General features: G+C 50.1%; 1 protein-coding gene across 2 annotated transcripts in view; it reads right to left on the bottom strand.

Annotated features, from left to right (window-relative positions):
• Window positions 1-13,219, bottom strand: part of ARHGEF18 (Rho/Rac guanine nucleotide exchange factor 18) — a gene marked incomplete at its 5' end in the record, with an annotated part of 93,187 nt that overhangs the window by 3,542 nt on the left and 76,426 nt on the right. The window contains 8 exons of one of the 2 annotated variants that reach the window (XM_082836264.1): window positions 266-745; window positions 867-917; window positions 1,008-1,064; window positions 1,819-1,943; window positions 2,351-2,488; window positions 3,576-3,758; window positions 11,491-11,582; window positions 12,376-12,554. In XM_082836264.1, coding sequence (XP_082692390.1) covers window positions 266-745; window positions 867-917; window positions 1,008-1,064; window positions 1,819-1,943; window positions 2,351-2,488; window positions 3,576-3,758; window positions 11,491-11,582; window positions 12,376-12,554 — 1,305 coding nt within the window. The remainder of the gene's footprint in view (window positions 1-265; window positions 746-866; window positions 918-1,007; window positions 1,065-1,818; window positions 1,944-2,350; window positions 2,489-3,575; window positions 3,759-11,490; window positions 11,583-12,375; window positions 12,555-13,219) is intronic. The other variant, XM_082836265.1, reaches the window with a different exon arrangement.

Here is a 13,219-nt window from a genome sequence, read left to right as displayed (position 1 = left end):
TCTGCCGGCTCCCGGGTGGGGCGGGGTTTTTGGAGATGGTTGGACCTGGCCTGCCTGCCCGCCCAACTCCCGGGTGAGGGGTGGCTTAACGGAAGCTTCTTAGCTGGGAGGGTCAGGTCTGGGTAGAGACTGACGCTGGTCCGACGGAGCTGCCATTTACCGCCTGCCCCCAAAATACATACACACCCACGCATGTGCTCATGCACTCACAACTCACAGACACGCCCGCGCCCGCGCGGGCCCAGGGCGCACCCCCGGCGCTCACCTCCGCAAGCACCTCGGGCGGCAGCGCCCCGGCCGCCCCGGGCACCGTGTTCTGCTTCTTCACTCTGCGCAGCAGTTCCAGCCGCTCGCGCTCCCGCTCCACGGCGCGCTGGGCTTCGCGCAGCCGCTCCAGGTCGTGCTGGTAGGCCTGGCGCTGGCGCTCCAGCTCTTCGCGCTCCTGGCTCAGCTGCTCCTGCAGCCGCAGCGCCTCGCTCTCGCGCTGCTGCAGCCGCGCCGAGGCCAGGCCCAGCTCCTGGCGCTCGCGCTCCCGCTCGCGCTCCCAGCGCTGCTGCTCCAGCCGCAGCTGGCCCTGCAGCTTCTGCACGCCCGCCAGCTCCTCCCGCTGCTTCTCGAAGTTGCGCTGCCGCTCCTGCTCCAGCAGCAGGTTCCCGCGCGTCGACTGCAGCCGGAACTGCTTCTCCCGCTCCTGGAGGGCCGCCCTCTGCGTCTCCACGTAGCTGTCCTGCTGGGCGATGACCGCCTGGGGGAGGGGAGGGCCGGTGAGCGGCCGGCTTCAGGAAGAGCCCGGCCTTCCCCCAGACCACAGCCTCAAGCCGGAGAAGGGCACGTGCAGCCTGCCACGCTCCCCAAAAGCCACGTACCTGGAGGCTGAGGAGCAGCTGGGACAGTGTCTGGATCCGCCGGACGAGCTGCTGAGAAAAGGAGAGGGACGTTGGCGCTCTGCAGGAAGCCCCGCCGGGCGTGCGTGCCGGCCCTGGGGGGACGCACAAGCCCTCGCTTACCTCCGACTCCAGGAGGGCGGGCAGCCGGGGGCTGGGCTCAGCACCTGGTGCCTCCGCCTGTGGAAACACGGCATCACAGCTCAGAGAGCTTCTAAGGGCCAATCCAACTCGAGCGGGACACGCGTATTATAGCTAAGGCATCCCCTTAGCATGGGACAGGCCCCCGCCTGCTCGTCTGACGTGTGCCAGCCTTGGTGTCTGGAAACTGAGGGCGCAGGGTGGGCGCAGGGTGGCCTCCGGGAGGTGCGAGGGCGGCGGGCTGGGCCCGCCGTGTGGGAGGCTCTTAGTCTGGCCGCGGTGGGTGGGCTGGCAGGGGGTGGTTGTCAGAAGAGCCCAGGCCTCAGACCTCAGAGGTGGCCAGAGGCAGCCAGCCTCCAACTCTGACCCCAGCGCTTGGCAAGGGTGGGCCTTCTGAGTCAAAGAGGAGGGAACAGCCAGTGACCTCGGCACCTGGCCGGGGGGGGGGGGGGGGGGCGCGGGGCAGGACACCTGTGCAGACTGAAAGCTCGTGGTCCCCGCACGGTGGCTCTCACCTGTTGCTGAGGCTGCCGCCCTGAGGCCGCTCCTCCCCTGCCTCCCACCCCGCCCTTGCCGGGGCCTGCAGGAGGAACCAGGAGGGTCACCTGGCCACATGTCAATCTGCACATTAACTATTAGTCACCGTCAACCGGGACGACGCTGCTCACTATTTGCCCTGAGACGGAAAAACCAGACAAGCCAAGCACAGGCTGTTCCCCCTCACTGACAATAATTAAAAGCACTGGGGCCGACTCTGTATGGAGCTCGGGAACATCCCAAGGAGGCAGCGTACCGCCTGCGGTGCTTCCTCGGAGGCCCCCGGGGTGTCGCCGGGCCTCGAGTCCGGGCTGCCCGCGGCGCCCTGCCAGTCTCGGAGGCTGGGGTTGCTGCTGCAGACGTTCTTCTGAAAACTGCCATCTGAAACCCCAAGCCAGGCGCATGAGATGCCGCGGGTCCCGAGGGGTCTGCATGCCCTGTTCCCCACCCCGCCCCCAGCCTGGGTAGGAATCATGGCCGGGCTGCTGCCTTCCGACCTGGGCAGAAAGGGCGGCATCTGGGGCTCAGAGACCAGCAGCAGGAACTGGCCTGGGTGCTGCTGTCAGAATGTGACTCACCACCCCTGGAAAGTTCCAGAACCCTGACCCCGGAGAGTTTACAGAAGGTTGAGGGGAATCAGCAGCAGAGATGCTGAACAGCAAACGCCTGGGCTTTGCCAAGGATGCTTTGTGAAGGGCACGTTTTAAGAAACTGCACATCCTCCCGCACCCGCCGACCTCCTGGGGTCCCGAGAAGCCCCAGCCCCGAGAGGAGGTGGCGCCACTCACTCTTGCCGGGGCTGCCGGCGCTGTCGTAGCCCCCGGAGGCCTCCACCCTCCGAGCCGGGGACGAGGAGCCACCCCCGTCATCCACCTGGCCGTTGGTGCTGCCCAGCCGCCTGCAGATCAGGCTCTGGATGTCCTCGACTGTGGAAGGAGATGGAGGGGAACCAAGTCACCCGCGGCCCTGCCGTGGGCATCAGAGCAGGGTGCAGAGACCCGGGCCACGGCCTCGCAGGGTGTCGGTCACCCCCTCTGACTCTGTGCACCCCCTACACAGGTACTGCACCCAGGATGTGCCAATCTGTATCTACACGAGGCCGGACCTTGGGGTGCTCTGGGCCCTGAGCCTGGGGCAGCGCTGGGCCTAGGAGGGAACTCGGTGTGGCCACTGTCTGTGTGCTGACAGTCATACAGAAGGTCAGGGGCCACGGGAGGTGGCCTTGGGGGGCAGGGCTGGTCACATAAGGTACTCGAGGACAGACGGGCTTTGGCCAGGTGAGGAGGTGGGGAGACTATTCTAGGCTGAGGCACAGGACATGAGAGGGTCTCGGGAGCCCAAGAACAGTGGTGACTGGAGACATGGGAGGCATGGCCGGAGGGAGCAAGGCTGAGCAGGGGCACAGTCCAAGCGGGACCCCTCTGGCCTTTTCACTCTGATGGAAAATTCTGGAGGGCAGGGCTGTGTCTGTCTCGCCTGAGGTTGAAAGAACAGTGCTGGCCCTCCTGCCTGACTGCCCAGCAGGAGCACATGCCCTGGCCTAGCATGGGGCTCAGCAGCTGCGTGGAAGTTTCTAGGAGCTCCGCAAGGACCCTGTCAGCTCCTCGAAGCAGGCTGCTTACCGGCCAGTGCCCTCCCGTGGCTGTGCAGCCAGGAGCCCCTGAAACAACCCACCAAATGTGTATGTGTGTATTTTTCTGGGGACAGCATCAGTGACCCACTCATCAGAAAAGAGGAACCGTCTCAGTCAATTTGAGACCCCCGGGTCCAGCACCGGGAGTGTTTGTTGAGTGAATAGGAGATGGTACTGTAAATCTGCAGAGAGGGGTCTGCACCCAGCTGGGTCCAAGGACCTTCCAGCTCTAAGCAGAATAGAGGCAGGCAGAATCGTGCCCGGACAGGGTGGCCTGTGGGCCCCACGGGGCTGTGTGCCCAGCCTGGGGTCTCCCAGGAGCCCACCAGGCAGCACAGGGAGGGCGGGCCGGCGCTCAGTGAGGGCTGGTGGCTACTTACTCTCACTCATGGCCGACTTGAGAATCAGCTCCCCCTGCAGGTTCTCGGGGGGGTCCCCTCCCCGGAAGAGGAGCCGAGCCGGGGCGAGGTCCTCGAGGCCGCTCATCTCAGCCATCTCCAGGTAGATGTGCTGCTTCTCGCTGAGGCTCTGGGCGATCTGCTGGTCTTTAATGTTAAGTCGCTCTGCAAAGTGGCAATGGGTGTGGGGTTCGGCCTCCTCTGGGGTAGTTTCCCCCAGGAGCTGGTATAAGGAAGCCTCACAGGGCCAGGCGGGCCTCTGGGAACCCTGCTGATCCACACCCTGTCCGGAGCTGGACCTCTCCCTTCGTCCAACGTTCCCGACCAGCAGGCCAGGGTGTGGCCCTGTCTCCAGCTTATTTCCCTCCATTATAAAAATCAAACACGGTGGGGGGATGGGGGAGGACCATAACGGGCTGATTTTTATTAGTTTGGGACAAATTGAGAGCCTTACGAGACTTAGTTTTCTAATCTTCTTACAAGTCTCTGGGTTTTATACTTTTTTTTTGGCCGCACCACGTGGCATGCGGGATCTTAGTTCCCTGACCAGGGGTTGAACCCGGGCCCCCTGCAATGGAAGCATGGAGTCTTAACCACTGGACCACCAGGGAAGTCCCTATACCTCTTTTTTGCTGCCATGACTACGACTTATTTTACTAGACTTTCTCACTGGTGATTGCTAGTATAAATACACACATCCCGTTCAGCTAAATTATTGAGCTCTCTTACATTTCAAATAGTTTTCCAGTTGATTCTACAGGATTTCCTAGGCAGATAATCATGTCACCTGCAAAAAATAATTCTGCCACCTCCCTACCAATCGTGATCTCTTACTTCTGCTTCTTCCCTTACTACCCTGGCTGGAACGTCCAGGAGGAAGATACTAATGGTGAGAGTGGGGGGGTGGGGGGCCCTGCCTCGCTCCTGACTTTGATGCGAGTGTCCCTGATGGTCCAGTGTAAAGGATGAGATTGGCTTTTGGTCCAAGATAATAAAGGAGATCTTGGTGAAGGAAACATCTATTTCTAATTCACTAAGACTCTTGTCAGGAGTGGGCGATGAGGAGACGTTCCTGTATGATTCTGTGGTATCCGTGGAGATGCATCTGTGCAGGGCATGTATTTTATTACCCTCTGACAGAAATAAGAGTTAGAACGGGACACACTGGGGAGGAGGTGAACCAGTGCCGAGGGACCGGCGGAGCCCTGACAACATTGGAACAGCCCTGAGGCTGAGTGGATGGGCCCCTACTTTCTAGATGTTGGTCTTCTACCACTATTTGCCGTGTGGCTGACAGGGTCTTGGTGCTCCAGCCTGGTGTCAGGCCTGAGCCTCCGAGGTGGGAGAGCCGAGTTCAGGACATTGGACCACCAGAGACCTCCTGGCTCCACGTAATATCAATTGGCAAGAGCTCTCCCAGAGATTTCCGTCTCAAGGCTAAGACCCAGCTCCACCCGATGGCCAGCAAGCTCTAGCGCTGGGCGCCCCATGCCAAACAACTAGCAAGACAGGAACACAACCCCACCCATTAGCAGAGAGGCTGCCTAAAATCATAATAAGTTCACAGACACCCCAACACACACCACCAGATGCGGCCCTGCCCACCAGAAAGACAAGATCCAGGTCCACCCACCAGAACACAGGTAGGCACCAGTCCCCTCCACCAGGAAGCCTACACAAGCCAGTGAACCAACCTCACCCACTGGGGGCAGACACCAAAAACAACGGGAACTACGAACCTGCAGCCTGGGAAAAGGAGACCCCAAACACAGTAAGTTAAACAAAATGAGAAGACAGAGAAACACACAGCAGATGAAGGAGCAAGGTAAAAACACACCAGACCAAACAAATGAAGAGGAAATAGGCAGTCTACCTGAAAAAGAATTCAGAGTAACGATAGTAAAGATGATCCAAAATCGTGGAAACAGAATGGAAAAAATACAAGAAACGTTTAACAAGAACCTAGAAGAACCAAAGAGCAAACAAACAATGATGAACAACACAATAAATGAAATTAAAAATACTGTAGAAGGGTTCAATAGCAGAATAACTGAGGCAGAAGAACGGATAAGTGACCTGGAAGATAAAATAGTGGAAATAACTACCACACAGCAGAATAAACAAAAAAGAATGAAAAGAATTGAGGACAGTCTCAGAGACCTCTGGGACAACATTAAACACAACAACATTCGAATTATAGGGGTCCCAGAAGAAGAAGAGAAAAAAAAGGGACTGAGAAAATATTTGAAGAGATTATAGTTGAAAACTTCCCTAACATGGGAAAGGAAATAGTCAATCAAGTCCAGGAAGCACAGAGAGTCCCATACAGGATAAATCTAAGGAGAAACATGCCAAGACACATATTAATCAAACTATCAAAAATTAAACACAAAGAAAAAATATTAAAAGCAGCAAGGGAAAAGCAACAACATACAAGGGAATCCCCATAAGGTTAACAGCTGATCTTTCAGCAGAAACTCTGCAAGCCAGAAGGGAGTGGCAGGACATATTTAAAGTGATGAAAGGGAAAAACCTGCAACCAAGATTACTCTACCCAACAAGGATCTCATTCAGGTTCGACGGAGAAATTAAAACCTTTATAGACAAGCAAAAGTTAAGAGAGTTCAGCACCACCAAACCAGCTTTACAACAAATGCTAAAGGAACTTCTCTAGGCAGGAAACATAAGAGAAGGAAAAGACCTACAAAAACAAACCCAAAACAATTAAGAAAATGGTAATAGGAACATACATATCGATAATCACCTTAAATGTAAATGGATTAAATGTGCCAACCAAAAGACACAGACTGGCTGAATGGATACAAAAACATGACCTGTATATATGCTGTCCAGAAGAGACCCACTTCAGACCTAGGGACACATACAGACTGAAAGTGAGGGGATGGAAAAAGATATTCCACGCAAATGGAAACCAAAAGAAAGCTGGAGTAGCAATTCTCATGTCAGACAAAATAGACTTTAAAATAAGGACTATTACAAGAGACAAAGAAGGACACTACATAATGATCAAGGGATCAATCCAAGAAGAAGATATAACAATTATAAATATTTATGCACCCAACATAGGAGCACATCAATACATAAGGACAATGCTAACAGCCATAAAAAGGGAAACTGACAGTAACACAATCATAGTAGAGGACTTTAGCACCCCACTTTCACCAATGGACAGATCATCCAAAATGAAAATAAATAAGGAAACACAAGATGTTTTAATAATGATACATTAAACAAGATAGACTTAATTGATATTTATAGGACATTCCATCCAAAAACAACAGAATACACATTCTTCTCATGTGCTCATGGAACATTCTCCAGGATAGATCATATCTTGGGTCACAAATCAAGCCTTGGTAAATTTAAGAAAATTGAAATTTTATTAGGTATCTTTTCCAACCACAATGCTATGAGACTAGATATCAATTACAGGAAAAAAACTCTAAAAAAATACAAACACATGGAGGCTAAACAATACACTACTAAATAACCAAGAGAAAAAAAAATAATAACCAAGAGATCACTGAAGAAATCAAAGAGGAAATCAAAAAATACCTAGAAATAAATGACAATGAAAACATGACGACCCAAAACCTATAGGACACAGCAAAAGCAGTTCTAAGAGGGAAGTTTATAGCAATACAATCCTATGTCAAGAAACAAGAAAAATCTCAAATAAACAACCTAACCTTACACCTAAAGCAATTAGACAAAGAAGAACAAAAAATCCCCAAAGTTAGCAGAAGGAAAGAAATCACAAAGATCATATAGGAAATAAATGAAAAAGAAATTAAGGAAACAATAGCAAAGATCAATAAAACTAAAACCTGGTTCATTGAGAAGATAAACAAAATTGACAAACCATTAGCCAGATTCATCAAGAAAAAAGAGAAGACTCAAATCAATAGAATTAGAAATGAAAAAGGACATGTAACAACTGACACTGCAGAAATACAAAGGATCATGAGAGATTACTACAAGCAACTATATGCAAATAAAATGCACAACCTGGAAGAAACGGACAAATTCTTAGAAAAGCACAACCTTCCAGACTGAACCAGGAAGAAATAGAAAATATAAACAGACTAATCACAAACACTGAAATTGAAACTGTGATTAAAAGTCTTCCAACAAACAAAAGCCCAGGACCAGATGGCTTCACAGGCAGAATCTATCAAACATATAGAGAAGAGCTAACGCCTGTCCTTCTCAAACTCTTCAAAAATATAGCAGAGGGAGGAACACTCCCAATCTCATTCTACGAGGCCACCATCACCCTGATACCAAAACCAGACAGAGATGTCACAAAAAAAGAAAACTACAGGCCAATATCACTGATGAACATAGATGCAAAAATCCTCAACAAAATACTAGCAAACAGAATCCAACAGCACATTAAGTCATGATCAAGTGGGATTTATCCCAGGAATGCAACGATTCTTCAATATATGCAAAACAATCATTGTGATACACCATATTAACAAACTGAAGGATAAAAAGCATATGATCATCTCAATGGATGCAGAAAAAGCTTTCGACAAAATTCAGTACCCATTTATGATAAACACTCTCCATAAAGTAGGCACAGAGGGAACCTACCTCAACATAATAAAGGCCATATATGCCAAACCCACAGCCAACATCATTCTCAATGGTGAAAAACTGAAACCATTTCCTCTAAGATCAGGAACAAGACAAGGTTGCCCACTTTCATGATGATTATTCAATGTAGTTTTGGAAGTTTGGGCCACAGCAATCAAAGAAAAAGAAATAAAAAGAATCCAAATTGAAAAGAAGAAGTAAAACTGTCACTGTTTGCCGCTGACATGATACTATACATAGAGAGTCCTAAAGATGCTACTAGAAAACTACTAGAGCTAATCAATGAATTTGGTAATGTAGCAGGATACAAAATTAATGCACAGAAATCTCTTGCATTCCTATACACTAATGATGAAAAATCCGAAAGAGAAATTAAGGAAATACTCCCATTTACCATTGCAGCAAACAGAATAAAATACCTAGGAATAAACCTACCTAAGGAGACAAAAGGCCTGTATGCAGTAAACTATACGATACTGATGAAAGAAATTAAAGATGATACAAACAGATGGAGAGACACACCATATTCTTGGACTGGAAGAATCAACATTGTGAAAATGACCATATTACCCAAAGCAATCTACAGATTCAATGAAATCCCTATAAAACTACCAATGGCATTTTTCACAGAACTAGAACAAAAAATTTCACAATTTGTATGGAAACACAAAAGACCCCGAATAGCCAAAGTAATCTTGAGAAAGAAAAATGGAGCTAGAGGAATCAGGCTCCCTGACTTCAGACTATACTACAAAGCTACAGTAATCAAGACAGTATGGTACTGGCACAAAAACAGAACTATAGATCAATGGAACAGGATAGAAAGCCCAGAGATAAACCCACACACAAATGGTCACCTTATCTTTGATAAAGGAGGCAAGAATATACAGTGGAGAAAAGACAGCCTCTTCAATAAGTGGTGCTGGGAAAACTGGACAGCTACATGTAAAAGAATGAAATTAGAACACCTCCTAACACCATACACAACAATAAACACAAAATGGATTACAGACCTAAATGTAAGGCCAGACACTATAAAACTCTTAGAGGAAAACATAAGCAGAACACTCTATGACATAAATCATAGCAAGATCCTTTTTGACCCACCTCCTAGAGTAATGGAAACAAAAACGAAAATAAACAAATGGGACCTAATGAAACTTCAAAGCTTTTGCGCAGCAAAGGAAACCATAAACAAGACCAAAAGACAACCCTCAGAATGGGAGAAAATATTTGCAAACGAAGCAAATGACAAAGAATTAATCTCCAAAATATACAAGCAGGTTGTGCAGCTCAATATCAAAAAAAACCAAACAACCCAATCCAAAAATGGGCAGAAGACCTAAATAGACATTTCTCCAAAGAAGATATACAGACTGCCAACAAACACATGAAAGGATGCTCAACATCACTAATCATTAAAGAAATGCAAATCGAAACTACAATGAGGTATCACCTCATACCTGTCAGAATGGCCATCATCAAAAAATCTACAAACAATAAATGCTGGAGAGGGTGTGGAGAAAAAGGAACCCTCTTGCACTGTTGATGGGAATGTAAATTGATAGAGTCACTATGGAGAACAGTATGGAGGTTCCTTAAAAAGCTAAAAATAGAACTACCATACGACCCTGCAATCCCACTACTGGGCATATACCCTGAGAAAACCATAATTCAAAAAGAGTCATGTACCACAATGTTCATTGCAGCTCTATTTACAATAGCCAGGACACGGAAGCAACCTAAGTGTCCATTGACAGATGAATGGATAAAGAAGATTGGCACATATATACAATGGAGTATTACTCAGCCATAAAAAGAAACGAAATTGAGTTATCTGTAGTGAGGTGGATGGACCTAGAGTCTGTCGTACAGAGTGAAGTAAGTCAGAAAGAGAAAAACAAACACCATATGCTAACACATATATATGGAATCTAAAAAAAAAAAAGGTCACGAAGAACCTAGGGGCAGGACAGGAATAAAGATGCAGACGCACAGAATGGACTTGAGGACACGGGGAGGGGGAAGGGTAATAACTTCGCTGGGACGAAGTCAGAGAGTGGCATTGACATATATAAAACTACCAAATGTAAAATGGATAGCTAGTGGGAAGCAGGTGCATAGCACAGGGAGATTAGCTCGGTGCTTTGTGACCACCTAGAGGGGTGGGATAGGGAGAGTGGGAGGGAGATGCAAGAGGGAGGGGATATGGGGATATATGTATACATAGAGCTGATTCACTTTGTTGTACAGCAGAAACTAACACAACATTGTAAAGCAATTATACTCCAATGAAGATGTTAAAAAACAAATTTAGAACAGGATGAAATGAATACTATGTTAACATTATACTTTCAGGGGTCAGTGGGATTTCTCTGATTTCTTTTGGGCATTTTTATTCCTTAATACCTTCAAACTTGCACCTCTCCCCACAAAAAGAAATAAAATACATACTGCCTAATTTTATGCGTTTACTGCTCAAATGTTACCTATGTTAAACATAAATATCACAGTGAGTGAGAGAGAGGAGGGGAGTTGCCTGAGACCACAAAGTACTGAGATGGATTCTTGGCAATGACCTCGCTGAAATCTCACAGGACTCTGTTAAAACCGGGGAGCAGAATAAGCACGATGTGGTCCATCCATACAATGGAATATTATTCAGCCTTAAAAAGGAAAGAGATTCTGCCACAGGGATGAACCTTGAAAACATCACACTTCGTAAACTAAGCCAGTCACAAAGCGACCACTATCCCCATTTATACGAGGTGTCTGGAGTAAGTAAGTTCATAGACAGATAGACAGCAGGACAGAAGTTCCCAGCTGCTGGAGATGGGGAAGAACGGGAGTGACTGCTAATGGGGATGGCGTTTCTTTCTGGGGTGATGAAAACAGCCTAAAATTGACTGTGATGGTTGCACATCCTTTTGGTATACACTAAAATCCACTGCATGGCATACTTTAAATGGGTGACTGGTAAGGTATGTGAATTATTGAGCCCTTCTTGAGCGAGGACCGAGGGAGCAACCCTAGCGCCCCACTCCCCTTTCCCACACGCCCTCTGGAAGAGCGCCACCCCAGGGCAAACGGCCCAGAGAACCGCAGGACATGGGATAGCCCACAGCCAAACTCCTGGTCACTTGGGCGGCGGTCCGCTCCATGGCCAGTTCTGATGGGATAGAACAGAAAGGCCACAGCCGGGCCCAGGAGGGCTCTCGGGGCCAAGTCACCAGACGAGGTCACACTGACCCCATCCTCCCCACCCCGCCCTTACCTTGGAAGTCCCTCAGCCTCACGGCGCGGGCCTCAACCACCTTCCTCTCCTCCTCGGCCTCGCTGTAGGGGCCCTCCTCCTCGTCCGGGCAGCTGCAGGGAGAGGGGACAGATGGGCGAGCATGCTCCGTGGACTGGCTGCCTCTGAAACAGCACTGAGGTCTGCCTGCAGGCCCGGCTGCAAAGAGCATCTCTGATGTGCTGAGAGATTTAGTTTGTTAACGGTCAACCGTGCAGGACAGAAACACAGCTGTCGGCAAGCATCCAGTCTCAAAGTGTTAGGACGTAACCGGCCACAGGTTTCAAATGTCTTGCAGGGTGTGGGGGGGTGGAGGAGACAGAGCAGTTCCTTCCCTGGGGACCTCTCAGCTATGGGACGCTGCAAGGCCAGCAGAGTCCAAGTTGAGGACTGAGGGGGCTCGAAGAAGACTAAAGCTTTGAGAAGCTTCTGGGCATAAAGGGAGGGAGCAGCAGGCTTGGGGTGGGGGCCGGACCACTGTCTGTCGGTGGCAGGAGCCAGGCATCACTCAAAGCCACAGGGCTGGGGTCCTGAGGGGTCCCCTGGCCCGAGGAGGAAGGACAGCCCCCCGTGTCAGGTGGACAGCCCACCAATACAGAGCTGCGGGCCCCGCATCCTCCAGCCACAGACATCTGGGCCCTTTTAGCTGTTGTCAGAAGGGGCTGAATGGCGTCTTCTGTCTGCCCTTAGATGAGGGGATGGACAGAGCACCGAGGTGGAATGACAGGGAGGGCAAAAGCGAAGGGGTCTTCCGCCTGCGACCCCCGGCACCCTCGCAGGCGCTCCAAGGTCTCTGCTGATTAGCCAGCCACCAAAGCCAGAGGCACAGCCGTCAGTGGAGGGAAGGCCCACCCGGGTCCCTCTCACCTCTCCACGGCCCTTCGGATGTGAGCCATCCAGGTGTTCCTGTCCTCCTTGGAGCTGGTGTAGATCTCGTACATCTCGGGCCCGTGCAGGGAGGCACTGATCAGAAACATGGCTTTCTCCTCGTTGGCCACCTCCCTCACGATGAGCTTTTGCAGCGAGATGATGGGGCGCTTGGAGTCCTGCCCAGGTGGGACGGGGCGGGGAGGGTCACTCTGTACCTGGCCTACAGCCGTGGAGCCATGAGCCGGCGGGGAAGGGGACTTGGGGGGGAACGGGGGAGGCGTGCACCCTGCTTATCCTCCAACAATTCAAAGCAGAAAGATTTTGCCACCTGGGGGAAACGGACACTATCGCGATGATATCCTCACATCCTTTTCATGTGCTTGTTCAACGTGCTTAAAAAATGTTTTATAATTGCTAACGCACGTACACTGTATAAAACTCAGAAGATAAAAGAGCAGGCAGTCTGGGATGACAAATAAATCCTCCTCCCAACCGTGTGCCCCAAACACCCAGAGCCAGCCAGTATTCCCAATCTGTGGTGTGTCCGACAAGAGATAACGCTCTGACCGACCAGTAAAATGCGCAACTTTAACTGGCTGTTATGGGCTATACTGCATTTCCCCCCATTCCCCACTAAATCCAGATGCCGAGGTCCTAACCTCAGAATGTGACGGTATTTGGAGACAGGGTCTTTAAAGAGGTGATTAAGTTAAAGCGAGGTCATGAGGGTGGGCCCTGACCCAACAGGACTGGTGTCTTTCTGAGGAGAGGCAATCAGGACACAGACACACACACACACACACACACACACACACACACACACACACACACACACACACAC

Source organism: Leucopleurus acutus (genome assembly GCF_964270905.1).
Source record: "Leucopleurus acutus genome assembly, chromosome: 3".
NCBI lineage: Eukaryota > Metazoa > Chordata > Mammalia > Artiodactyla > Delphinidae > Leucopleurus > Leucopleurus acutus.
Note: the sequence above shows the minus strand (reverse complement) of the source record. Positions and strands in the feature narration are given on the sequence as shown.